This window comes from Exophiala bonariae (genome assembly GCF_035927105.1).
Source record: "Exophiala bonariae strain CCFEE 5792 chromosome Unknown scaffold_4, whole genome shotgun sequence".
NCBI lineage: Eukaryota > Fungi > Ascomycota > Eurotiomycetes > Chaetothyriales > Herpotrichiellaceae > Exophiala > Exophiala bonariae.
The window spans coordinates 337,785-364,072 of record NW_027042479.1 but is presented as its reverse complement, the minus strand read 5'-3'; the positions used below and the strand labels follow the sequence as shown (position 1 = coordinate 364,072).

Genomic DNA, 26,288 nt, shown 5'->3' with positions numbered 1-26,288 from the left:
AGCGGGCTGAAACGATGCATCAGCGTTGGAGACAACAATTCACAGTCGGCTTTGAAGGGTAAGCAGAACTGTAACACGACTGATTCTATGCAGCTTTTCCGTACAAGTTTTGTCTGTGCCACCTTCAAGGCTGGAGAAGCATCATAGAGGCAAAACATCTCAGCAGAAGCATCCGCCTGCACTCTTCATGGACGAGTGAGAAGATTCGTTCCAGGACTGAAATACGAGGGATTTGTAATTACGCGCAGGCGAGTCTGTACTCTTCGGGGTTTTTTCAGAATACGCCTTGGACAAGCAATGACCTCATGATCTTCGGCGTTTGTACGAGGACAAGTTGTGTAACATCCATAGTTGTCTCTATCTCCTGAGGACAATATGCCCAGTATGCAGGGCTTTGGAGAAGGGACTGCAATTTGCACTGTAGCACACTTCGTATTCATGATATCGCTCCAATTCTGCTTTAACAACAACATCCCACTTTTGAAGAGTGTCAGCACATCAATAATCAAAATCGGAGGCATAGACGTGGGATGACGCCGCTCGTTTGTGATGCGGCGGCACAGCATCAGAAATGAGGCACCGAGTATCTTTGAGTGGACTTTCCGGAACTCCCGCCCAAATATCGATACATGAGGATAATCGGGCGTCGCACCCGCAAAACGAGGCTGACCAAGAGACAGGTGTCGTTCAAGGCACTGAAGACTACACAACATCCAAAGCTGGCATATCGGAAGACCTCATGGACACATGGCGGTCGTTTCCGACTCTAGCTATAAAGAGGAAGTTGACTCAGGGTGCCCGATTTTGGTAGCAAAGGTTCCAAAACAAGCACGTGCTCAGACCGGTATACGTCTTACCATTTACTTTCCAATACAAAGTGAAACAAAAGTTCCACCAACAAGGCAGAGCGAGGTGATGTTCTGTGCAACACCAGATCTGTGCTTGTTGCGGCCCAACCCGCTTGATAGAAGTTCCATACAGCTGTAACGAGTGAGAGAATGCGGTGCTCTGCGAGGCAGGATATCTGAATAAGGTTGCGACGCAAGGATCTTTTGGATAGTGTCGGAAGGTTAGGCATTTGCCAGATTATATGTCGCTCAATCAGCCAGGTCCTACCTGTGTGTTGGAATTGCTCTCCACTGCAAACCAATTCATGAATACCGCCATTATTAATCGATTTCCAGCAAGGCTTGGGTAGACATGACGCGGTGATAGAAGATTGCTACTGGCCGACGCATGCTTAGAAACAACAAATCACAGGGCTGGCCAACCTGTGTCCTGCAGTTGATGATGTGTGGCATGCTCGGGTTGGCGATCTACCAGTGCCATCAGGAACAAGACACACGTGAGTGGTTGGCGCTGCTGAAATAGAGCCACCCGGCTGAGCCTTGGATACAGGTGAACAGCCACTTCTTGGGTCTTCTGTCGATCTTTTGGGTGGCCAAATTGGGCCGATTGATTTTTCTCTCATTGCCTCAGCTTTTGCCACCATTAAAGTACGCTGCATTGATATTTATCAGATGTCAGCAGAAGACTTGACCAAGGACACGTATCTATCCTTTTCAAGGGTAGCCATGTCAGCAGATAATGTACTCAGCCATTCATGGACTGTCATGTCCTTGGGACCATGTAGTTTAGGTGATTCTGCATGGTCAGAAGTAGATAGGCTGTACAGTAGCCTGGCCGAAGGATTGTCGGTCGAGAATAGTGTGGCGGTTCGGACCTCTGCCCGCAGCGCGAGAAAGGAGACTCGGCACACATCACAGGCAGACATACGAGTGCTCCGTATAGTAAGCAAACAGACGGTACCTCCTACCGAGTAGATCTGAGTACGCTTGCAATTGGATACGATACCATAATCTGGTGAGTGTTAAATCTGGCTCAAGAGTTTCAAGTCCAGGAGCCTGAAGAGTAAGGCCCGAGACCTGTGATTCAGACCCATGGCTTTTAGGGCTCACTGAAGAACGGAAGGAATGACTGTGCGTTGCCTAAGTCCGCGTCCAACTCTGATTTGGGTGATGTCTAACTGCCTGTTAACTAGTCGGGCGCAGCAGATGTCATGGAATGCGTAGTGATTTGAAGAGGGGAAAGAAGGATGGAAACGATTGGAGAGGGATTGGGTCGATACGACTGGCCATGCCTAATTCAATCCATGCCAAAGCCATGCGCCAGGGAAAGTGTGGGGAGTGCCAATGGTCACGACCACCTGGGTACAAGGCACCTAAGTACTGTAGGCCGAGGGGGCGCCCCCGGGTCTTTAACAGCTGTTATCCTCGTTAAACAATAGGCACTATTAGGCTGTTCACCCTGCAGAGTTCCCGATTAATGCGAGTGTGTTTGGGGTCTTACTCTTCAACCAATCCTGTCCCGGACGCGCCATCCCTGATGATCCCCAATTTTATTCAAGCGTAAAGCCTCCTGCCGAACCTTTTAATCCCTACCAGCTCCTCCGTATGAGTACTCACCGCTTTCATGCTCGTCGTCTCATCCCTCCACCTTGCCTCAAACACGCAGACATCCAGTACGTTGAAGTCTCAACACCGGTGCCCCTCTGGATTGCACCTTTTGTCCTCCAGTTTTCACGGCCCGCTGTTAGTACCATGAACTGTGTGACCTTCGCCTCTGTGCCTCATGCTACGCTCCGCCTCGTATTCCGGTGACTTCGATCCTGGATTTATGTGACAGCCTTTCCACTGCTCACGCGTTCGGCCTCGCGTGCAAGAACGACCACTCCCCAACCTCGACACACTCGCTGCCAGTTTCGACTACTGCAGCCCTTCACTACCGAACAAGCCTCATCCAACACGGCCATAACTCATGATCCTTTGATTCTACAGTTCACTCTGCACTCACCATCCCCTCTTACTTCCGATCTGCCACCTCTTCCTGTACCATTCTCCACACCTGGCCTTGAGCCAAGGATAACGTGCATCTGTCGCTTGCGTCTCCCTCTTGTCCTTCGGTTGTCCTCCGGCTCTACTCTGCCACAGTTGTGTTGCTGATTTCGATCTGGCCGACCTCCCCTCTTACACTACCTGCGCCTCCTGTAACACATCTCGAACACAACTACCCCAACAGTCGACGCCCTCTAGTGCATCAATTGCTTCAGGAACGAAACATATCTCGGCAACCGTCTCTAAAGGTAGCCAAGCGTGCTCTACCTCTCCGCTTCACTTGGGCTTCCCACCTGTTACTAAGTTTCTGTTGATCTCCACGAATATCACATCTTCGGGCCTCTTGAGTGAATCCCTGCGATGTATATGCCCCAATACACGACTGACCAGTCGACCTGACCATGAAGATGGTGCAGTGGCCTCCCACCCCATGTGTTGAGGACGAGGATATCTCGCTAGCGAAGGAACATGTGCCTGATGTACATCTGGAAAAGCTGAAAAGTGATGACCAACCGGCAAGCAGTCGTGGGGAGGTTGATCAATATCCCGTGATTCTTGAGAACCCGAGTCCAGCACAACACAAAGATTCAAAGACATCTCGGAAAGGCAAGCTATACCCTCTCGTCCCAGATACCTCCTCTCCGGACGAACCGCCAGAGCCCGTCACCCCGCCAGGGGCCAAGAATCATGAGCGGAGGTTTGTCTTTATTCCCTCTGCTAAAGATGATCCGAAGCCAAAAGCAGAGCCTGAAACCACTCGTCGGCCTGATATCGTACATCGCTCAAAGTCCACCACACAACTCAAGCCCGATGACACTCGGGGCAGGCCTCAGGTTAATCGGATTCAAACAGACTTGGGGGCTGGTCTAGAAGGCATGGTAACTGGTCAGCGTCGTGCTCCTTCACCTTATGCCCATGCTCGTTCGTCCACTTTGCTGGCAGAGCCAATGGTTCAGAGCCCTCGACCCAATGATACCTTACTATCTCCAATGTCTGCACATCAACCCAGGAGGCCGGCTTCTGTTCATCCCGGGGCTCGTCCCGCGGTTCATGACAGCAGTGATTCTGATCACAAACCCAGAGTGAGGAGAAGTGAACGAAGTCGCAGTCGAGCTGCTCGACCTAGCATATCACATTCTGATCGTTCTGATGTGGAAAAGCCAAGACGGGAGAAATCTAGGCGCCGGCGACAGAGTCCTGACTCAAGATCTTCTCGTGACTATCCTCGCCATCGAAGCCGTGGCCCTGCTGAAGGTGGGTATGGCACGTACAGTTACACTAGCCAAGATCACATCACCCCCCCTCAAACCCCAAAACCCTCTACAGAATCGACTCGATCATCGGGTGAAGATCTGAAAGCCACTGTCAACCCCATCTCAAGCCGCCAGCCAATGAGGAGGGGTGCCACTGACTCGCCCTACACTTCATCTGCCGAAGAAAATCATAGTCGAAGATACGAATCTGGAGACGAAAGGAGATTGGCTCGGGGCTTCAGATCACGAAGGGCTTCACGTTCCCAGCTCAACAGAGACGATGAGCTTCGTCCTCAACAAGCCTCTTCGTCACGTCGTGATCGCGACCGTGACCGTGGGTATCAAACATCTGATGAGCGAAACCGTTTTGAAGGTCCTCGAAGCCCTGTGGCTGCTCAAAAGGCACCTAAAGATCCCAAGGCCATGGAAGATTATTTTGAAAAGGCTTTTGAAGCAAACCAAAGCAAACGGTCAAGGCAAAACGCTCCACCGTCCCAACATGCTTCACCAATGGCATCTCCGCCACGGAGTCCACCACGCACCCCTCGAGGTGAAAGAGCACCCAGAGAATATTTCGAACCACCATCTCAGGTATCGAAGTCGTCGCGGCAACGATCTCGGCCTCCTTCTATGGATGAAGGGCATTTTAAGGACTTGAAACCTCTGACCACTCTCCTTGGGGCAGCAACTCTGGGAGCTTCTCTCGCGGTAAAGGCTATTCCCAGTTTGTCTCGGTCAAGCACTGCCCAGTCAGTCGACTCTCCAAGCAGTGGCTCTCTAAGTCGGCCAAGCAGTGGTCAAAGATCTAGGAAACCTTCGCCTGTTTCTGATGAGACTACGCCACCAGCCCAGCCATCATCAGTGCCGGTATCGCGCCACAACTCGGTCACAAATCGTGAGGAAGGTCCATCACCCCGTGTAACAACTTACGCTGTCCAGGATGATCGCTTATTACCTAGGTCTGTTCCGCGTCCAGCCACGCATGTCGAGATTCCTCGAGCAGCATCACGGGCATCGTCATACTCACACTCTCCTGAACAATCTAGACCAGCAGTTCTTCCTCGTGCCTTTTCGAGCTCGATAGTTATGCCTGGTCAACAGTCACTTCATCTACAACCTCAACAGCCCCTTGCTTCATCTCCCCTCTCACCTCTATCACCGCCAGTCCCTCCTCCTCCCGCCAATCCACTTGTCAAGAATAACACGTTACCTCCCTGTCCTCGGTCTAAGCCCATGGCTGGGTGCCATGATTGGTACACTCTTCGTGACATGCCGAAGATGTTTTTCTGTCCTTCTTGCATGAATCATCTTGGGAGCTCCCCATTCAGGGATTACTTCGTTCCAAATTTTTCGTCGGATCCTTACAGACCTATTGCATGCTCAATGAGTAATCCATGGATCCGATTTGCGTGGAGTCGAACCATGAAGCAGGAGAATCCCAATCTCACGCTTCTGTGGAAGATCAATTCGGATCCACCACCAGAAACTAAGAGATGTAATGGCAATCAGAATGACTTGAGGAAATGGTATCATCTGAATGATCCCAGGATGAATAAGCCAGTGGAAAATTTCGACGTCTGCTCCGCATGTGTCCGGAATGTTGACCTTTTATTTCCAAATCTGCAGTCCTATCTATTTGATCGACCAACAGGAAAATTGGCGCAGGAAAAGGTATGCAACATGAATCTTGGTAGCCGGAACTTGCCTGTTATTCTTAATGAGTTGGAGCGATTAGCAGACTGGCAACAGAAATCCCAACTTCGAACCAAAGATATCCACAATTTTCTAGACCGCGTTTGGCGTCTCTGTCGGTATAGAGACTGTGCAAAAGACACCATGCTTGGCCATCAGTTATGGCATCACCATCCGGAACTTCCAGAGCTTACCATCTGCGAGGCATGCTTTGAAGAGGTTGTGTGGCCATGGAAAGATCGACCTATTGCGAAGGAAGTTTCCAAAACAGTCAGGCAAGTTCCAGTGCTTCAGCGAACACAGGCCCTTCCAGGCATCAGCTGCCAGCTTTATAGCGATCGAATGAGACGTTTGTTTTATGAGGCATGTAGCAAGAATGATTTTGAGCTTTTGAAGAGGGCTGCGAGATACCGATATGATATGGAACACAGACTTCAACACAACCACAGATTGTATGCAATGGATATGAAAGCAGGGATTGATAGGAGGGCAGATATTGAGAGCAATGTTGCCTTTTGGAAATCCATTGAATGAATGATGCTTGGATATGAGAGATGAATTGCAAAGAGAGGAGTGATCTAGGCTCCAAGGACGAACCATTGCACGACAGAGAAAACGGGTGTTGGCATGTGCGTCTAGTTACCAAAGCCCCTAGCTAGATTTCCAAGGATCAAAAGCTTTAATAGGTGTGGAATTGGTGTCTAGTGGCTGAAGGCTAGGCAATATAATAGACTGAAGCCATTACCATTTAACCTAGAATGTCAGCCTTCTCGATCACCGTCCACTGCTCTTGTTCACCTGTAACTTCTGATAATCTGTTGTAGACTCGGCTGGTATCTGTAGTACCCGTAGTTGTGTGGAAGATCTTTTAGCCGGACTCGGCTTACCTTCCTCAAAACCTCTACACCCTCATCACCCCCAGAGCTGCGGCCTGCGCATCATGAGCTTTGGGACTTGATAGACAAACATCTCTTCTCTCTCCCCAGAATCAACTCCAAGTGACAGGTCTGTTGATAGTGGTAACAAGGCTCAAAATGAGTCTCTACTATCCGGCGGGAGGCGCCACCGCTGCGCTGGGTGTCGTTGGTCTTTGTGAGTTTTACATACTACCCCAGAATCATGCAGGAGGCCGTGGCCGCTGACTATCCTACAGATATGCTATTCAACGGTGAAGGTGAACAATTCAACGTACGTGGCCATATTGATGCAGCATCGCCGAGTGCTGCCCCAGACTGATTGAAACGTGGTAGGTTGGACGATTTCTAGAGACCGTGTCTCCCTACGCCTGGGCAGATTTAGGAATTGGTTTATGTATAGGCTTATCAGTTGTTGGTGCAGCATGGTAAGGACTCGAAAATTGCTTCGCGAATATGCGGGTGAAATGCCACCATCTGCGCAGTTGGCTGACCTATGGATACTATCGCAGGGGCATCTTCATCACAGGATCATCCATTCTCGGAGGTGGCGTCAAGGCGCCTCGAATACGAACCAAGAACTTGATCTCGATTATTTTCTGCGAGGTCGTCGCAATCTACGGTGTCATCATGTCCATCGTCTTCTCCTCTAAACTCTCCATGGTACCCGAAGAATCACTTTACACGGGGTCGAATTACTACACTGGGTATGCACTGTTCTGGGCTGGACTCACGGTCGGCATGTGCAACCTCGTCTGCGGTGTCAGTGTGGGTATCAACGGTAGCAGTGCTGCTCTTGCCGATGCTGCGGACCCGAGCATGTTCGTCAAGGTCCTTGTCATTGAGATCTTCTCCAGTGTGTTGGGTCTCTTTGGTTTGATTATTGGACTGCTACTCAGCAGCAAGGCCAACGAGTTCGAGTAGGGGGTGGAAGGCCTCGATATCAACATTAATCAGCTGTCGCTGATGGAGGACATCCAATGAACTCTCCAGTTTTCGACGGACGAACATATCGCGTCCTTTGGGGAGGTGGAAGATAGGCACAATCGCCTACTGTGGACAGAAATACAACAGCCAAAGATAGGTGCATTTCTTTGAAGGGACCCATCAGCCCAGCTTCTGCACAAGATACGAGACCAATGCTCTTGGACATATGGAGATAGATCATTCTTTGGCGAAAAGGATCAGTGGCTTCTGTCTAGAGGCCTATGTATATTTAGGGTGGAGTCCCTCGGGTGACGCGAGGATACAGTGAATAATTAGCAGTGAAAGTGAACCCCTTGTTTTGTGGGTGGATGGCTGATATCGAGCTACACACAACAATACACCATATACATCTAGCCACTACTAATTCCTCCTCCTGCTGTGATTCTGATAAAGCGTCCATGGACGAGGGTGATCAGTAACTTGCGTAGATATGATATACCTGACTAAACCAAAGTAGGCAATAACATACGTCACTTTCCAAATTGTTGCCTTGACACTCCATCATTCGTGTCTTCTACTTTAACCTTCAGGCTTCCGCAATGCAATTCAGTGAGTTTGATCGGACGGGTGAGAGGTTTGTGGAAGGCCTCTTACCTGTCAAATGCTTCATATTTTTTTCTCTCGCAAAACTTTGACCGCTATTGACACGGAAACTCGTACATAACACCGAGTGACCGCTTCTTGAATTCCGTACCTCTGCGGTGACAACGCACCATTGAATTGGCGTGTGGCTATTCTCCTCGCCTCAAGAGCCTAGTCCTGTTATACGGATGCTGTATGTTCACCATGGCTGAAAATACTCACTCCTTCGGACCTACGTGTGCTCTTCACGAAGAGCAAGATGACCCCGTGACCACGGAAGGCCAACCACCGCATGTCAAGGCCCAGTTCTTCTATGTGTCTTCACTGCCCATCGACGACCCTCTATCGCCCCTGCCACCCATCTCCGCAGATAAGGCTATCAATCTCCCCCCTCAACCCTTCTCAGTTCGAGACAATGCCGCCCTAGAAGAAGCATGGACTGCCTTCCAGAAAGATGAGGCCAATAACTCGAGGTTCGGGCGTGGAAGAGGAACGAGCCCCAACATCCGTGGCGTCTTCTCTTTTCCAGAGTTCAAGAAAGCCAGTGCCTCGTCTAGTCTCAGGTCGCCAGATTCTTCAAAGGGCAGAGGAAGAGGATCATCACCCGGGTCCAATAAATGGGGTCGAAAGAAACAGCAACAATCAGACCTGCCGGTCATGCTTGATGACAACCAGGATAGTCGAGTTGGTAGTCCTAAGCCAGTAGATACGGAAGAGCTGCGTTGTGAGGATCCAGACCATCAGCAGACATCTGTTGGTCGGCATAGACGATTCTCCCCTTTTCGTCACAGGTCTAGATCTAAAGAGCGGAAAGCGAGCAGGGAAGTCCAACTCAAGCCTAGTATACCTGACCTGTCTACCTCAGCTGCCTCTGCAACACTTGCTGGAACAAGCTCAGATATCAGTGGAAGACCATTCGCACGTGCTCCTAGTGGCCGCAATATTACTTCTTCATTCAACAATACCACCGGCTATTTAACCGAATCATCAGCCGACGACTCAGCAGATGATTCCAAACCTATCAAAAGTCGCTCTCGCAGCAGTGGTCGACATCGCCAGAATAAATCTAAAAAGGACAAGCAGAAGAAAATGTATGTGCCTGTGGGAGTCTCTCGTCTTCATCTTGTTGAAGTCCCAACACTCGTCATGAAGCCGATATATTGGTCACCAATCAACGACACCTCCAATGTCATCCGAGCAACATGGTTTTACAAGGACACCATGTTGCCCGTTCCTGTAGAGGTTGCTAATCGCCTCGAAGTCGGCTATGAGTATATGATGCCATATGCCGAACACTATCGCGAAGAACTACAGGCTTGCATCGATAATGGAGCTGAAGCTGAGCTCAAGGTTGCTCATAAGCTATGGCCTGACGAGGCAGTCAATAGCAGGCCATCGACTGCAGCTGATCGAGGGACAAAACAAAATCCTAACGATTCTGCAGAGTCCACAGATATCAATCTCCCAAAAGCGACCCAGAACATGGCTGCAGATCCTAGTCGATCCACGGAGAAACGCCTCTTCTTAACCCACAGTGTTGTATATGTCGATGCAAAGAATGCCCAAATTCTCAGACCGAACTCGCTTCCTTCAGAACGGCAGAACCGTCGACCTCTCAACGCGATTCGAAAGGGGAGACAGATAGGCGTAGCCGTGGTTCGTGGATTCGACCGGCAAGCTTGGCTGAAAATTCATCCCGATCCCAAAATCAACGCTAAATCCGCACACGCCAAAGTAGGTGCTTATATGTCTCAATCAGGTGATGCTACTACCCGTGGCCGCCGTATGTCTTGTGCTGCATGTGAACAGGACATTAAGACACCTAAGGTGGCCGATCTTGTCCTTGTGATCCACGGCATTGGACAGAAGCTATCTGAACGGGTTGACAGTTTCCACTTCACCCATGCGATCAACAGTCTAAGGCGAGAGTTCAACGTTGAGTTGTCAACAGAAGCCGTAAAGGGTAATCTCAAGGACAATTCTGGAATGATGGTTCTACCGGTAAACTGGCGACTTACTGTGTCGTTTGACGAGGAGAGCAAAACATCTGATGTATCGCAGAACAATCAGTATCAGCTCAAGGACATCACCCCTGACAGTCTACAAGGTGTTCGGTCTTTAATCAGTGATGTCATGCTCGACATACCTTACTATCTTTCGCACCATAAAGAGAAAATGACCTCGGCAGTGATCCGTGAAGCCAACCGAGTCTACAGACTTTGGTGCCACAACAATCCCGGCTTCGAGGAACACGGTCGCGTGCATCTAATCGCCCACTCTCTTGGGTCTGTCATGGCGATGGAGATCCTCAGTCGCCAACCTACAAGACTGGGGAAAGACATAAAGTTCGACCCAGACACGCCAAGCGAGAAGATATTTGAATTCGACACCACCAATCTCTTCAGCTGCGGAAGTCCCTCGGGATTCTTCCTCCTCCTGAACAATGCGAGCCTCACACCACGCAGAGGCCGAGGTAAACCCGGGATGGAAGGCGAAGACCAACAACCCGGGATCGCGTCCGAAGCCCAATACGGCTGCATGGCAGTCGACAACGTCTACAACATCTGCCACCGCAACGACCCAATCTCGTACCTACAAAACGCATCCGTCGACCAACTCTACGCCTCAACCCTCCTCCCCGCCGTCATTCCCACCACCGGCGTCAACTTCATGACCCGCATCGGCAACACCCTCCGATGGGCCTCCAACACCACGTCAGACTCTTACAACCACCCCTCGTCATCCAGCACCACACGCCCAGAACTCACGCAAATGCCATCGACCGTCGAGATGGAGACACACAACTTCACGCGCGAGGAGATCGCCGAGAAGCGAATGTATCTGCTGAATGAAAACGGCCAGATCGACTGGTTCCTCGAGTCTGGCGGCGGGCCCCTCGAGATCCAGTATCTGAACATGCTCAGCGCCCATAGTAGTTACTGGGTCCTGAGGGACTTCGTCAGGTTCTTGGTCGTCGAGATTGGAAGGTTGCCCGGCAGGGAAAATACTCTGCCCGTGTTGCGGGCCAGGAAGCAGAGGGAGTTTAAGCGGGGGACCTTGGCTTAGGGTCTTTTTTTTTCTGGGACTTGGGGTGTGAAAGTGTCCAAAGGCTTGGAAAACATGTGTTTTGGTTGTTCGTTGCGGGGCGTTGTCTTGATGCTGGTTGATGGGTGGAGGCCTTCTTTCTGCAGCGGTATTTCGTTTTTATTCTTAGATTAGATGTTATTGATACCCCAATTCTCCTATCCAGATATGGATAGTGCTATAGACTTCCGGTGTATTTGCTACTGTCACGAATGAATGTTGTGGCCGTGAGATGTGCCTCTGACTCAGTAATAGAGTTCGAATACTTTGAGTACCTAGGGTGCGAGTCTGAACTCGGGATTAACAACTACCATGCATTATCGGTTGAAGATGGTTGCATACGGCTCATTCCGCACGGTGGAGATTTGACATAGACTGATATATCACACCTTCACCTCGGGACCTCGCTCGGCATGGTTATTTTTCTTCAAAGTAAATTTACGTCCAGAAGATAGATTTTAACCAGCAACTTCGCCTAGAGTCGCACCTCGAGATTGGTGGTCCCGTTGCGAACTGCGAATCCCGCAATCGGAGTAAAAACGGCATCCGGCAATGTTGTTGGACACTCGCTCTGATGAGCGCCGGAGGAAGTTTCAAGCATATAATCGATGCGCCTTTGCAGGTCTTTCGATCCCCTGTATCAACACTGACAATTATAGGCTTTATTTTAGAGACTTTCGAAGACAAACGTGGAAGATCAAGAAACAAGGCTTCAACTTCACTCCACCCGTGCACCACTAGATGCCAAACTCCACCATGGACGCTGAGAAATCCCGAACGCTGTATGTTGCTCTCCAAAGCACTGGCATCGTAGAGCTGTCATTCCAGCCCAATGTCCAGGATGCAGGTCAGGCTCTCTCAGTCATCTCAACGTTTTCTGACGCTGGGAAAATGCCTGGCTGGCTCGCGTCGCATCAAGATAAGATATACAGCATCAGCAGATTGCACTACCCGGATGAATCGTTCGAATCTGGGGGCTTGTTCGCCTTTCGGCAGTCTGCGACTTCTAGTAGCTCGGAGCCCGGAAAAGGCCTGAGTTTGATCAACGAGCAGCGCAGCACGGGAAAAGGGGGCGTGCATATCGACATTAGCCCGGATGGAAGAGTTCTCGCCGCGGCGAATATCAGCGGTTCCACGGTCTCTTTATTTCCGTTGTCTGAAGATGGCGCGACCGGAGAGCCGACGTTCACTGTTTCTTATGACGGAGAAGGGCCGAGTGTCAATGACGGAAAGGGGCTTGCGAATCCACATGAAGCCAGGTTCGACTCGACTGGGAAATTCCTCTTCGTACCGCTGCGAAGTGCTGATAAGCTGGATGTGTACTCGGTGAATGGTCTAGATAGCTTGACGAAGGTCCAGTCCTTTGAGCTTCCACCCAAAACTGGGCCGCGCCATAGCGCGATACAGAAGATCGACTCCACGACGTCTTACCTTTATCTGCTGAGTGAGAAGGATAACACTATTCGAGTGTTCAACCTCAACTACAGCCTCAGTGAACCATTGGACAAAACAACCCTCACAATCAACCTCAAGCAGACCATCCCATTGTCAAAGACGCAGCCGAACCCACACCAGCGGTTCCTCGGCGCAGAAGTCGCCGTCAGCGACGATGGGAAATTCCTCTACGCGTCCAACAGATTCTACCCGGTCGCCGACTTCGACAGCGACACGCTTTCCATCTACCGCATTGATACATCGAGCAAAGAAAACCACTTGACGCCGATCGGCTCGAGCAAAGTCCTTGGTCACTCGCCGAGGATGTTTGCACTTTCGAATGATGCCGGGAACCAATTTGTGGCAGTGGCGAATGCCTACGAGCAAGAGATTATTGTGTTTGACAGAGATGCTGAGAGTGGGTTCTTGAAAGAGGTGCGCGGGAGAGTGAAGCTCGGGGAAGATGATGTGACTTTGAGAAAGGGGCCTGTTTGCGTTCTGTGGACGTAATCAGTCTCTGCTATCGAAGAGTTTCAATGGCCGCAAATAAATGCGCAGGAACAAGACAAGTTCATGACGCTCCCAGTATCCGTGGATGGATTGAAACTGAGGTGACTGCTGTGTTTGATTATGAGTCTTCACGAATCTAACTCCATTCTCCAGCTCGTGCTACCCACCAAGTGTCATTCCCGCCCTCCATATCCCTGGTGGAAAAATTATTACCGAGAAATTGGAATCGCTTCTTCGTCTTGTAGGTATTCTCATAACCCTCGAATTTTGGTCTTTCCATGAGATGGAACCAATGTATCCTCGATCCTGTATAATGAATGCTAAACAGCTTTTCCGAGTGTTCATCACCCCTCTGTTGAGTAATCGCGAAGACAACATACCTGGACGGATTACCAAGACAAGTCCATCGACGGATCCGTTCTGAACCATGATCTAGTTATATTTGACCGCCCAGGCTGTACGCGGCATGAAATGGTGAATATGACTGACGAAGTCGTCGCAAGCCGATTGTTTAACTGGATATGCTTTGATACCTCCCGTTTGCGCATTGTAAATCCGTTGCAGAATGTAGCTCGAGGCCTGCTCGGTGATTGTGAAGACACTGCCGTGGGAGATGGGGGGCATTGGGGCCCAGAGACACTGTCAATAGCGGAATCTGGTAAGTCGCGTGATTTTCGGAATTTCAATAGGAGGTTCCAGCCTTGCCAAAAATAAGTGGGGAATTTCGGAGTTGCTGTGGACGGATGTGTGGATGGCATGTTCTTAGACCGCCCGTCCGTCAGACTGAGACTGATCCCATCGCGACCAATGATGGGGTATCTGGGAGGTTAAGGAGACATCGAATCCTGTGGCGCAGACCAATGCATCTCGTTTGATGTGTTCGCCATTCGACATCGCCAATCCATTTTGATTTACCCTCGCAATCTTTGCATCGGCGATTTTCCGCATATTCGCCTTGGTTGCCTTGGTCGCCGGAGGTCTTCACTTCAGATCACCATGAGGAGGCTCGGCTCAGCCTCAACAAATTTCCATGGGGGCATGTGTTCGAAGTCAGAGAGGGAGAATCACGCACCGAAGACTGAGACGGCCCAAACATCCAGAAACCAGTGAGCTGCCCGTTCAAGTGTGTCTACTACTTGATTTAAGGCTCTACTTTGTTAACGATCCCGGTGGCATCGCCATAGCGTAAATTTTCTTGAATCGCTTTATCACCAGGTAGGAGCTGTCCCTCCGAAACAGACATCAGCAGATTTGATATGCGTGCAATTTGATGCAGCATGTACTATCTACCTCGCAGTTGAATTTTACCTCGCGTACATCCACCTCACATGCACACCCTCCATCCAGTTCTCATCCTCTCCAATCGAGTACCAGTGCCTTGTCATCTTCTTGCTGTATGATTGAAAAGTTTCTTCCTTGGTGGGTAGTTACGAGGATTTTAAGCTATACATTCGCAGCATGATGTTCCTTCGTTATTCTTTACCGCATCAGTTTGGCGATTTGCGCGGATCAATAATAGCGAGGTGATCAAAGTCAAAACAGCCGCAAGGTGTGTCAGTGCGCCAGTCGCAATATCGCTGGGGAGATAGTTGGGAGCGTCCTAGCTAGTGGCAGTTAGCATATTCCTCCAAATAGCAACACGGGATATCTTGATTGAAGACGTACAACTTGTCTGAACACCGACGCACTGTAAGTTCCCCCAACTCCTGCCAGCATCACGAAGAATGCCGTCACGACACTTCTTCTGGCATCTGCTCTCATATTGTTCTGTCTCCATGCAAACCGAGTCACAATCAAGCCGTTGTCACCGGATTGTTTTAGGAAAATCCCTCTATAACATGGTGTTGCTGAATCCAGAGATCCGATTATACACAGACCAGTGATGCACAATGTACAATGGAGCAGGATGAAAGGACCGCGGACACCACATCTGTCGGCTAGCCACGAAAGTCCGAAAACGTAGATGATTGCAACCGCTACTGGTGGTGCAGTGAGAGGAGACGCCATCTTCTGCGAATATCCCAACCCACAGCGAAGAATTATGGGAAGAAAGAAAATGTGACCGTATACTACGCAGGAGCCACTCGTTTAAATGGTACCGATTGTCCGAACGTTCCAGCTAGAGGCAGCCTCTTGAACAACCCTCCAGTTGACAATGATGACTTCACTTTGAGATGTCAACTCACCACGAGTCAAGTGTCAAGATCTTGATTGATGTGACTTTTGTCAACTTCAAGCTTTGAAGCCTCTCCGTGATGTTCAAGTAGACCTGGAATGTGAATGTTACAAGGAAGGCCATGGCGGGGCCATCCTCAAATCTGGGTTGAATTATGAGATCTTGGCAAGGCGCAATATAAATTCCAGATGTGACTCCTGATCACCTTTAAATCAAGAATTTTAAGTTCCGTAATTCACATCCTTATTGCTACGTGTTGTACACCATAACAGCCATATATCAACAAAACCAATCCACAAGACGAGGATGGCAGATTTTTCTCAATATGGTGGCGTTGCAGCGGAGTGGGAGTTGCTGGTAGAGTCACAGCCACAAGTTGAATTGCCTGCAGATATTACACCCATCGAGCTTCAAAGACTTACCAACGAAACCCGGGCACTAGCGGCTCAGAAATTGGTCCAAGGAGTCGGTAGGAGAACTTTTATTCTATATACTGATTTCCATCCTTTCGAGAGAAATACACTAATCCAACCGCAACCAAAGACGATGTCGTGAAGGAGGATTTCGATATACAGGTCGATTCGGATCATGTCATTACTCTACGTGTTTACAAACGAAAGGCAACTGACAGCACTCCGGGAAAGCGTCCTGTCTATGTTTGGTTCCACGGCGGGGGCTTCTTGTTCGGGACTTTCGATGGAGAAGATGGCCATGCATTCAATGTGGTGAAGAACCTAGACATTGTCGTTGTCCACGTCTGCTATCGTCACACTCCAGAGATCGCGTGGCCAACACCACGTGAAGATGCCCTGGTCGGTCTGGACTGGGTATTCGAGCACATTGACGCCTTGGGCGGGGATCCCGACAAAGTGTTGGTGGCAGGAAGATCAGCGGGCGGTCTCCTCAGTGCCATTGTGGCACTACAAGACCGCGAGAAGGTATGCTCTACAAAGCCTCCCTACGAGAGGCCGCACAAGAAGCTGGACTAATCCTTCCAAACAGCACGATAAGAACCGGGTCAGGGGTCAGATTCTGGATATCCCAGTTCTTTCCCATTCGGCAAACTTCCCAGTGGATCTCATACTACCTGGCAAAGGGTCCTACGAAGAGAATCGCTTCGCACCTCTCTTACCGACCGCGCGCTTGGATCTGTTCGAGTCCCTCCTTGGCGAGGAGGCCAAGGCGGACCGGTTGTACAATATTCTTCTGGAGCCAGACGAGAATCTGCGAGGCTCACCACCAACGCACTTCCATATCGCGGGCCGAGACATTCTTCGAGATCAGTCATTTTTATTCATGGCTAAACTACAGCGACTTGGGTACGAGCATCAGTCAAACATTATCAATCACTGGCTGGACCGAGCTGACCAGATCTAGGGTGTCCACCTCCTTCAATGTCTACCAGGGCGTACCGCACGGCTTCAGGAGATATGGCGAACTGGAGGCCAGTAAGCGGTGGGATAGAGATCATTTTGACGCCATAAGGAACATCCTGGGCCCTTAGATAATAGATCGGCAAATGCAGCATAACACACCCCATTGGTAGGAATGTATGTCGTTCTCCATCGTCCACGTCATATCAGCATAAACGATGATAGCGCAAACTGAGAGTCGCTGGCGTAGTTGGCGTCAGTTATCGCAATTCCGCCGGTGATTCTTCTCGTTGCCGGTCAAGCGTGGACCACATTGTCATTGAAGGACGTCAAATTGCCGGTGCGGGGAGGGGGACCATGATACATGATGTTCACGAGATAGTGGTTTCCCCGCAGTGAGATATCTCACGCTATGCTTAGTATCTGACATTTATGTCAGTAGATAGTCCTTTTATGAGAGCAAGTCTTATTAATCTATAGGCCTCTTGAAAAATTACCTGTCTTCCACAGCCAGATAGCAACACAAATCCTAGGAGCAAAAACAAAGATGGCGACCAGCAGACTATTCAACGTTCCCAGTGGTGCGGTGGCGTCCGTCCGCATCATCGATACCACGACATCGATCAAAAATCTACCATTGAAGTTTTTGATGACACCTCCCATTGCTGGCATGGAGATGATGCCGGATCTGCCGACTTGGTCGTTTCTCGTCGAGAGCGACACGGGCAAAAAAGCGCTCTTCGATCTCGGCGTGCCGCCGAACTGGCGTGAATTCTCGCCTGCAGTGATGGACAAATTGACGACGAATGGATGGGAGATAAATGCATCGAAACATGTTGAGGAGATATTGAGGGACCATCAGGTTGATCCGGCTTCGATTAGCAGTATTATTTGGAGGTGTGTACAATGACTTGGCAGTTTCTGCTCTGATTATGACGAGGTCTGCAACATCCATGGGCTGATGAAACAAATCTGGCTCTAGTCATTGGCACTGGGACCATCTTGGGGACCCCTCCACGTTCCCATCTGGGACAGAATTGATTGTCGGTCCAGGCTTCAAGGACGCATTCTTTCCTGGCTACCCGGGGAAAGAGGATGCCCCAGTTCGAGAGAGCGACTTCAAGTAAGTGCTGTCATCTTTATGCTTATTGCTGCCATTGTGGTATGATACTGACACGGAATGTTTTTTCTCAAAAGAGGTCGCAATGTACGGGAAGTCAGCTTCGAAGGTTCCGAAGTGCTAACCATTGGCAAATTCCGTGCAATTGACTTGTTCGGCGATGGCTCCTTCTACCTCCTCGACACTCCTGGACACGCTATAGGACATCTTGGAGGCTTAGCACGTACCACATCCGATACTTTTATCTTCATGGGCGGCGATCTTTGTCATCATGGAGGCGAGATACGGCCTTCCGAGCACCTACCGTTGCCCGAGAAGGTCCATCTACAAGCTTTCTCGCATTTCGCCGGTGGGTTTTGTCCTGGCGCTGCACTAGAAGAGCTCCAGAGGAGTCGATCAAGAAATGTCAACGAGCCATTCTTTGATCCGAATATGGGACTAGATATCCCACAGGCGATTGCGACCATTAAGAAGACACAAGAAGCTGACGGTGACTCGAACGTACTGTTCATCTACGCCCACGACGGTTCGCTTCGCGGCAATGTAGACTTGTTCCCCAAGAGCGCGAATGAATGGAAAGAGAAAGGTTGGCGTGCGAAGATTCTGTGGCATTTCTTGGGTGATTTTGAGAGTACTCTGAAGCAGGGAAGTAAGTTGTAGGCTGCCCTAGGTAGAAGTGACTACACAGAATGGAATACTCTGTAAATCTCGATAGCAATCCATGTTAAGCGGACTTTCACTCGGCACGAGCATTATTTCCCTAGTGAACACGAGTATGTACAAAGGATATCTCGAACTTGAGGCCATCTCCCAGGAAATCTCCTGCTATTTCTGATTAACTTCTACACTAACCTAATTTGTCTAGCTGAAAGACTTTAGTAGAATAAGCGCGTCACTAGTGCTTCACATGGAGCTAACTATCGCGCTCAGTGGAGCGTCATCTCCAACTCATCGAGAAGGTCTTTCTCCATCTCGAAAAATATATCCCCGCTTTCCTGCGCTTTTTCATTGCAGTCACCATGGCCGACGACGACGATCCCGTGGTGGCATCCTATGATGTCTTCTTGACAGAGCCGCATTCGGAAAACGATACGAGCACCTCGAAACTCTTCCTGTTCCAGTATCCTGCGCACAGAAGCAACAAGAGACCCTACAATGCCAGCAGAAACCAGACTCCTACCGCGCTTCGAGTGAAGCCAAAATCAGGGTTTGTCGAGGTTGATGTTCCCATTCTGCTCCAAGAGAATTACAATATCTTGGTCGGAGAAAAATATGGAAAGGCAGTTGCTGATAGCCGGACACTACATGCTGGTGGTGCCCATGGCCTTGCCGGAGGTTTCACATCAAGCGCACACTCCAGAATGAGGGATGTACCCCCACAGGAGGACTTCCTTGCTATGCCCCCTGTTCTACAAACGCAGTCATTGGGCGGGAAGATCGTTCCACCGAGCGCTCGAGACCCTATCTATCTTCTGGGTTGCTTTCGGCAAAATCAGATTCATCTCTCCCAACTTGATGCAGTTGTACAAATGCGTCCTCAACTGCACCACATCGATGCGCAAGAAGAACAGCAGAAACGGGCTCAGTCCTTGACTGGCCCTGCTGCAGCAAGGCAAAAACCCGGGGCCAATGGAGTACCAGGCAAGGTTGAGTCAAAGGCTATCGAGATTAAGATCAAGGACACGAAGGATGACCCCAAGGATCGAAGCCTGAATGAAAATGCGAGGAGTCTCCGTGATATTCAGGTCGAAGAGTGGGATGAGCATGAATGGGTCGATGAAGAGGATGATGATGCGAAGGAAGCATCCGATTCTCTGCTCCACCTATCATTTGCTGGAACTCCATCTGCCTCGAGATTGAAGAGTAGGATCAGCAATGGTGACTGGCTGGACAAGATGAGCGCACCGAGAGAAGATGGGAAGAAGGGACTGCTGGCCAAGTTGAGAGGTCGAGAACGAGAACGCGCACGCAGAAAGAAGGCGGAAGAAGAGAAACGTCAGCGACAAAGAGAGGCTGCCGGCCCAGCCACAAGTGTACATGGACTCGCGCTGGATATGAGCTCAGATAGCGACCTCAGTACCCCAGACGCTTCAGATGGTCGGGAGTAAGCTTCACGCTTGATAGCCAGGGTGTGGTATGACTCATTGCGACGGAATGTCACTGTTGACAGCATAAGCTCGGAGTTTGGGAGGAACATCTTGACTTGGTATCGATGAATTGAAGATCACTATTGCCCTCTTTGACACATTTCATCACTGGCCACCAGGTCTCACCCCTGCCTTCATGATCATCTGGAAGATTTTCAGATCCTCTTTCGCATCCTTGGCTGTCGTTTTCACGGCCTTCCTGTTCACCACCATGTCGTATAACTTCTTGAACTCTACCGTATACGGATCTTCATACGTCTTGCGTACGATGGACTCTCTGTAAGTCCCATCCAAGTTCTCGCGGATCAAAAGATTGATGGGTAGACCCTTGACAAAGGGAGTGTCGTAGCACACGCGGACAGACTTTTGTTTGCTGTACACCTCGACATGGGCATCGAATCTTGGGATATCATCGATTCCAGTTTCATAAGTCACGGAAAACCCAGGATACTCGAATATGACACTAGTAAATGTGATTAGTTTGAGGGCGGACAACCATCGAGGCGCATCATACTTCCAGATAGGTCCCAGCGAAGCACCAACCACTTTCTGCGGCATTCCAAGTGCTTCACGCATGGCTGACAAGTCATGAGATCCAAGACCTCCAAGAAAACGCCACGCTTTTGTGGCCTCTGGTGTCACGGGTATCCCACATTCTACTGCTAGCGCTTGGTTGATGATATCATCCTGTTTCGATTTCAGGTCATCAACGGCCTCAGTGCTGAAGTCGATGAATGCCTTGGGGAACATAGCGGACTGGGAGACAAAGTGGCTGTTTGGTCCAATGATGTCTGTTGAAATGAATGCGAATTCAGCAAGTTCATAAGTGGTCGGTAACGAAACAACATACCTCTGACCCGAGCATAGGTGATCTTCTCCATGCCACCAACCTCGTTGACCAGGTCCTCGAAAGCAGGCGCATACCTTCGCATATAACCGATCATGACCTTACCTTTGGAGTTCCCCTCGGCAGCAATGATGGCATCTGCATCACGCTCGCACAAGGCCATCGGCTTCTCGATAAGAACATGCTTGTCATGTTTCAATGCCTCTATGGCGTGGACAGCATGGTACTCATCTGGATTGGCCAACAATACCACGTCGACATTTGGCGAGGCACATAGTTCACTTGCATCCTGTGTGGTCTGCGGGACGTGATTGATGACTTTCTTGGCACTGTGTTCGAGGGCGGCTGGAGACACATCGCAGAGAAAAGTGATGTTAAAATAGTCTGATAGGAATCCCAGAGTCGGGATATGAACCACCTGAGTGACCAGACCGCAGCCGATAATACCAACCTTCACGATTTGGTTGGAAGACATGATGGGTCAGAGCCGTGACGGTACAATAGTTGCAACTTGCAACCCTCAATTTCAGCAAGATGCGTGGGAGAGTCTAACGCTAAGGCTGGCAGACTGGCAATTCTCAACGACGACTCTCGCAGTGTACCTAGGTATATGTGCAATATACATGAGCCTCACCTTTTGGAGAAGAGGATATCAAACATTAGTACACGGTGGTTTCTTTGATGGAGGACTAGGCTAACTTAGCCACTAAAGGGTCGGGGCTCGTACCACTTCCAGGGACAACCACGTGACCTGCCGCTAGGCCCGAAGCTCTCATCTTCTTCACCTCGAAACTTTTTTGGCCGTGGTTCGATCCCTGAGGAGTTCTATCACCTCCATCGACTTGACAGTTGCTTCAATTCTTTTTACTTTTGTTTTGCGCGTAATTCCATCGGCGTCGTGGTTGCAGTCTTACATAAACCCTGATTTATGTCACAGCCCATACTGGCGTCCGTCACATCCGTTCAGATTCGCCGCTATGCTCACGCGAGCTGCCCGTCGTCGGCATGCTTTGCATTACATTCAACGAGCAGTCGATAGCATCCAGCTACCATGGCTATGCCCGGCCCTTTCCCACTCATATACAACCCTACCCAAGCCTCCTTTAAAACCTGCCCGACCGGCAATTCCACGTTCCAACATTTCTCCTGCACAACGGACACAGCTACGACATTTGGCCTCTCCCGCATCCGCTTCCGATCACTTTAGCGGTGCCGACGACTATATTCCGTTCGCCTTCGGCAATGGTGACTATCGTTCTATATCGCACCTTCCCACCGGTCAACTCAGTGATCTCCAGTCGTTTGACATCTCCAATGTTGTCATGTTAGACCAAAATGCATCTCTGGCCGACGAACTTGCAAATTCAGAGCGTCCGGCAGGCTATAAACATATGAACGCAGAGGAGATGGAGGCGACACTGGACGCCTGTCTACACGTCCAACGATGGAGTAGAGCATTAAACCTCCTCGCTCAACTCAGCGTTTTATACCGAAATCATCAGCAAAGGCTGTTAGATGTCCACAACAGAGTTCTAGGGGCAATGGCTGAAGACGTCATACACAATCAAAATCATGAAAATGCCTTACGCATCAATAACTGGATCGAAGTCGACATGTTGAAAGCTCGTGTCGAGCCGGATGCTCATACTTTTGCCTGGAAGCTGAAAGTCGCTTTGCATTCACTCACGGGATCCCAAAGAAGTCGGACAGTCCGAAGATACTGGGAGATGACAAAGGAATATGAGTTGGAAAGCGAGGTCATCAGCCTTCGAGACATTCTCAGTGACCGTGATCTGGGGAGCCTCTCCCACATCTGCCCTATTGAGACAACGGCGTTTGAAGATGAGCAGATGGTAACCATCATTCAAGGGGGACCTATAAAAGATTCCTCCACCATTCAAAGAAGTGAAGCGCAAATCATCGAAACGGCACAGAAAGGTTTGGGTCTTTCTACATTAAAGAAGACCATGCGTCTCTTCTCCGACCCAACGATAGTGACCCCAGAATTCAAGCTTGGCGAAGACCCTACCGTGGCTCGACAGACACTACTCGAACGTGAATCACTCGACATTGCGCTTCAAAGATGGAAAACCGAGTACAAGCAAAAAGCTGCGATTGGCGCACTAGACCTTTCTCATGGAGCTCGAGGTGGTTATCTCTGGGTTTGGCATGAGTTATTAGCCAAAAAGATCGCCAGAGAACTAGATCTCGTAAATGAGGCAGAGGCAGTCGTTGGAAAGAGATCACAAAAGCAGAAGCTCAGAATGGAGTACGGCCCGCTTCTAGGATCTCTTTCACCTTCCAAAATTGCCGCCACGTCCTTGATTACAGTCATGAACATATTCTGCAGGGCGGGAGTTGCTAGACCAGTCAGGCTAGCTTCGCTCGTCGCCGAGGTTGGGAAAGGCATTGAAGACGAGTATCATGCGGAAGATCAGGCTAAGAACACAGAGACTCTCGTAAAATCACTGAAGGATCAACCTCCACAGACCACGAACAAGTGGAGGGAAGATGAGAGAAAATCAGTTATGCACAGGCGAACAAAGCACCATAGCGCCAAACCCTACAGTTACAAACGAAACTGGACTTCCGTTCAACATGCCAAGCTTGGAGCCATCGTCTGCGAGCTGATGTTCGATGCTGCCAAGATGGAAGTGGTTAGACAGAACACCTCGACAGGTGAGGATATCTGCATGTGGCAACCAATCTTCTCCCGCACGACGATTTGGCAAGGTGGACGAAGAATGGGCGTCGTATCTATGCTTGAGGAGTTCACCAAGATCCTAATGAACCAACCTGCCGAGCATCTATACACAAAGCTTCTCCCTATGGTCTGCCCTCCAAAACCATGGCAGGGCTGGGATGAGGGAGGGTTCTTGACGACAAAAACTCCTTTCCTGCGTATGAAGGCTCATGAGCTTGCCCAAAGACATTACGCAGAAGCTGCTGCTGATAGAGGCGACCTTGACCAGTTATTTGCCGCCATCGATGTTCTCAGCCAAACTGGTTGGCGAATAAATAAGAAGGTGTTCGACGTCATGGTTGACGCCTGGAACAGTGGGAAAGGGGTCGCAAATTTACCTCCACTTGACAAAGTTTTTGCCACCGTTGAAACTCCAGGACCAAATGCCACCCCTAAAGAGAGGTGGCAATGGTTCAACCTGATGAAGAGAGTTGAGAATGAGAGGAGTGGTCTGCACTCGGAACGATGCTTCCAGAATTTACAGATGGAAATTGCGAAGTCTTATCTGCATGAGACATTCTACCTACCCCATAACATCGACTTCCGTGGGCGCGCTTACCCCATCCCACCTTATCTGAACCAGATGGGTGCGGACAATTGTCGCGGACTTTTATTGTTCGATGAAGGTCGGGAGCTTGGTTCTGACGGCTTAAGGTGGCTCAAGATTCATCTTTCAAATGTTTTTGGGTACGACAAGGCTAGTTTGGCCGATCGTGCTCAATTCCCAATGGATAATTTGGACAAGATACTTGACTCAGTCAAAAATCCATTGGGTGGAGACAGATGGTGGCTCAAAGCAGAAGACCCTTGGCAATGTCTTGCGGCTTGTTTCGAGCTTACGAATGCCCTTGAACTTCCCGATCCCACCAAGTTTATATCTCGACTACCCGTTCATCAAGACGGCTCTTGCAATGGATTGCAACACTATGCTGCTCTTGGAGGAGATGTTGCTGGAGCCAAACAGGTCAACCTTGAACCTGGTGACGTTCCATCAGACGTTTATACAGGTGTTTGTGAGCTGGTCAAAGCAGCGGTCCAAGAAGATGCAGCTCGGGGCAATCCCATAGCAAAGCTTCTGGACGGCCGAGTGACAAGGAAGGTTGTCAAGCAGACAGTCATGACCAACGTATATGGTGTCACGTTCCTCGGTGCAATCAGACAAGTCAAGAAGCAAATTGACGATCTGATGCCTGACCTCCTCAAAGATCAGATATCTGGCAGAGCCGCATCTTACATTGCAAAGAACATATTTCGTGGTCTCGGTACTCTGTTCACAGGCGCCCATGAAATTCAATACTGGTTAGGCGATTGCGCAAACCGCATTAGCGCTTCAATTTCTGTCGCCCAGATGGAAAAGATGTACGATCAGGAATATGGGCCTGGAGCAAGAGATCAGGACTCGGTACTCAAGGGCAGAACCATGACCAAAGGGCAGACTGTCTATGAGTCTGGAGTGTTTCGCACAAGTGTGATCTGGACAACTCCACTGAAACTACCAGTGGTACAACCATACCGCACCGTCAAGACGAAATCTATTCAGACGAGTTTACAGAACATTTCACTCTCACAACCTAGTGCTGCAGATGCGGTCAATAAACGCAAACAATTGCAAGCATTTCCACCCAACTTCGTCCATTCACTGGATGCTTGCCATATGGCATTATCCGCACTGAAAGCTCGTGAGCATGGCCTGAGCTTTTCAGCCGTCCACGACAGCTTCTGGACCCATGCCAGTGACGTTAATACCCTGAACACACTGTTGCGTGACGCATTCATACAAATGCACAGTGAAGATATTATTGGCCGACTGTCAGCTGAGTTCCAGAAACGATACGAGGGACACTACTACCTTGCTCAGATTAGCAACACAAGTAAGCTAGGATGCGCCATCTCTGACTATCGGAAGAACCTCGTCAAGGACAAGATGAGTCCCAGTGGACATAGTGCCAAAGCCTTTCATGCACGCCGCCATGCTGAATTACTCCGAGAAATTCGGAAGAATAAGCTAATGGCGAGTGAAGATCCCGATGAGCGGGAGGAAGGTAAGAAAATGGTGACTGCAGCCACCATTTTCGAACAGTTCGATGGTGAGAAGTATTTGTCCGGCCGAACCTCCTTAGGTGAAACAGCGATTGGAGTGATTCCCGACAATGTGGACGAATCAGTTCTTGAGCAAGCCATTCACTCAACAGATGTGGTCGGCGATGTGAGTCTCGATCGTGCGCTTGGTCCACTAAAGGATTCGATTGCCGAGATAGACAACGATGACAGCTCAGAACCAACTCTCGCTTCGCCTTTATCGACTTCCTCATTTGATGATGGTTACATATGCGTGAAAGACGCATTCGGAAACACGATTCGAAGTAGGACGAAGCCGAGAGATAAGAATTGCAAAAATCGGACTGCCAGTAATCAAACATGGTTATGGCTTCCATTGAAATTCAAGCCCATCCCCAAAAAAGGTGACTTCGATGTTCGACGGCTGAAAGATAGCACCTACTTTTTCTCATGACATGTACATTGACGGGCAGT

The 26,288-nt window shown here is 49.7% G+C and overlaps 9 protein-coding genes across 9 annotated transcripts; 8 read left to right on the top strand and 1 right to left on the bottom strand.

Annotated features, from left to right (window-relative positions):
• Positions 1–3,295: 3,295 nt before the first annotated feature.
• Positions 3,296–6,373, top strand: LTR84_009685 (uncharacterized protein; the record flags this gene model as incomplete). Its single annotated transcript, XM_064853224.1, has 1 exon — positions 3,296–6,373. The coding sequence occupies one exon, from the start codon at positions 3,296–3,298 to the stop codon at positions 6,371–6,373; it is 3,078 nt and encodes a 1,025-aa protein (XP_064709623.1).
• A 500-nt stretch (positions 6,374–6,873) lies between these two features.
• Positions 6,874–7,677, top strand: VMA16 (H(+)-transporting V0 sector ATPase subunit c''; the record flags this gene model as incomplete). The annotated part of the gene is made up of 4 exons (XM_064853223.1): positions 6,874–6,931; positions 6,993–7,027; positions 7,090–7,181; positions 7,266–7,677. The coding sequence occupies 4 exons, from the start codon at positions 6,874–6,876 to the stop codon at positions 7,675–7,677; spliced, it is 597 nt and encodes a 198-aa protein (XP_064709622.1).
• An 849-nt stretch (positions 7,678–8,526) lies between these two features.
• Positions 8,527–11,388, top strand: LTR84_009683 (uncharacterized protein; the record flags this gene model as incomplete). The annotated part of the gene is made up of 1 exon (XM_064853222.1): positions 8,527–11,388. One exon carries the CDS (start codon positions 8,527–8,529, stop codon positions 11,386–11,388), a length of 2,862 nt encoding a protein of 953 aa, XP_064709621.1.
• Positions 11,389–12,162: 774 nt separating this feature from the next.
• LTR84_009682 (uncharacterized protein) lies at positions 12,163–13,350 on the top strand (the record flags this gene model as incomplete). The annotated part of the gene is made up of 1 exon (XM_064853221.1): positions 12,163–13,350. One exon carries the CDS (start codon positions 12,163–12,165, stop codon positions 13,348–13,350), a length of 1,188 nt encoding a protein of 395 aa, XP_064709620.1.
• A 2,482-nt stretch (positions 13,351–15,832) lies between these two features.
• LTR84_009681 (uncharacterized protein) lies at positions 15,833–17,030 on the top strand (the record flags this gene model as incomplete). The annotated part of the gene is made up of 4 exons (XM_064853220.1): positions 15,833–15,995; positions 16,040–16,464; positions 16,529–16,845; positions 16,904–17,030. The coding sequence occupies 4 exons, from the start codon at positions 15,833–15,835 to the stop codon at positions 17,028–17,030; spliced, it is 1,032 nt and encodes a 343-aa protein (XP_064709619.1).
• A 416-nt stretch (positions 17,031–17,446) lies between these two features.
• Positions 17,447–18,679, top strand: LTR84_009680 (uncharacterized protein; the record flags this gene model as incomplete). Its single annotated transcript, XM_064853219.1, has 3 exons — positions 17,447–17,796; positions 17,882–18,022; positions 18,097–18,679. The coding sequence occupies 3 exons, from the start codon at positions 17,447–17,449 to the stop codon at positions 18,677–18,679; spliced, it is 1,074 nt and encodes a 357-aa protein (XP_064709618.1).
• Positions 18,680–19,038: 359 nt separating this feature from the next.
• LTR84_009679 (uncharacterized protein) lies at positions 19,039–20,127 on the top strand (the record flags this gene model as incomplete). The annotated part of the gene is made up of 1 exon (XM_064853218.1): positions 19,039–20,127. One exon carries the CDS (start codon positions 19,039–19,041, stop codon positions 20,125–20,127), a length of 1,089 nt encoding a protein of 362 aa, XP_064709617.1.
• Positions 20,128–20,271: 144 nt separating this feature from the next.
• Positions 20,272–21,488, bottom strand: LTR84_009678 (uncharacterized protein; the record flags this gene model as incomplete). The annotated part of the gene is made up of 2 exons (XM_064853217.1): positions 20,272–20,957; positions 21,017–21,488. 2 exons carry the CDS (start codon positions 21,486–21,488, stop codon positions 20,272–20,274), a joined length of 1,158 nt encoding a protein of 385 aa, XP_064709616.1.
• A 502-nt stretch (positions 21,489–21,990) lies between these two features.
• Positions 21,991–26,268, top strand: LTR84_009677 (uncharacterized protein; the record flags this gene model as incomplete). The annotated part of the gene is made up of 1 exon (XM_064853216.1): positions 21,991–26,268. One exon carries the CDS (start codon positions 21,991–21,993, stop codon positions 26,266–26,268), a length of 4,278 nt encoding a protein of 1,425 aa, XP_064709615.1.
• Between the last annotated feature and the right edge of the window lie 20 nt (positions 26,269–26,288).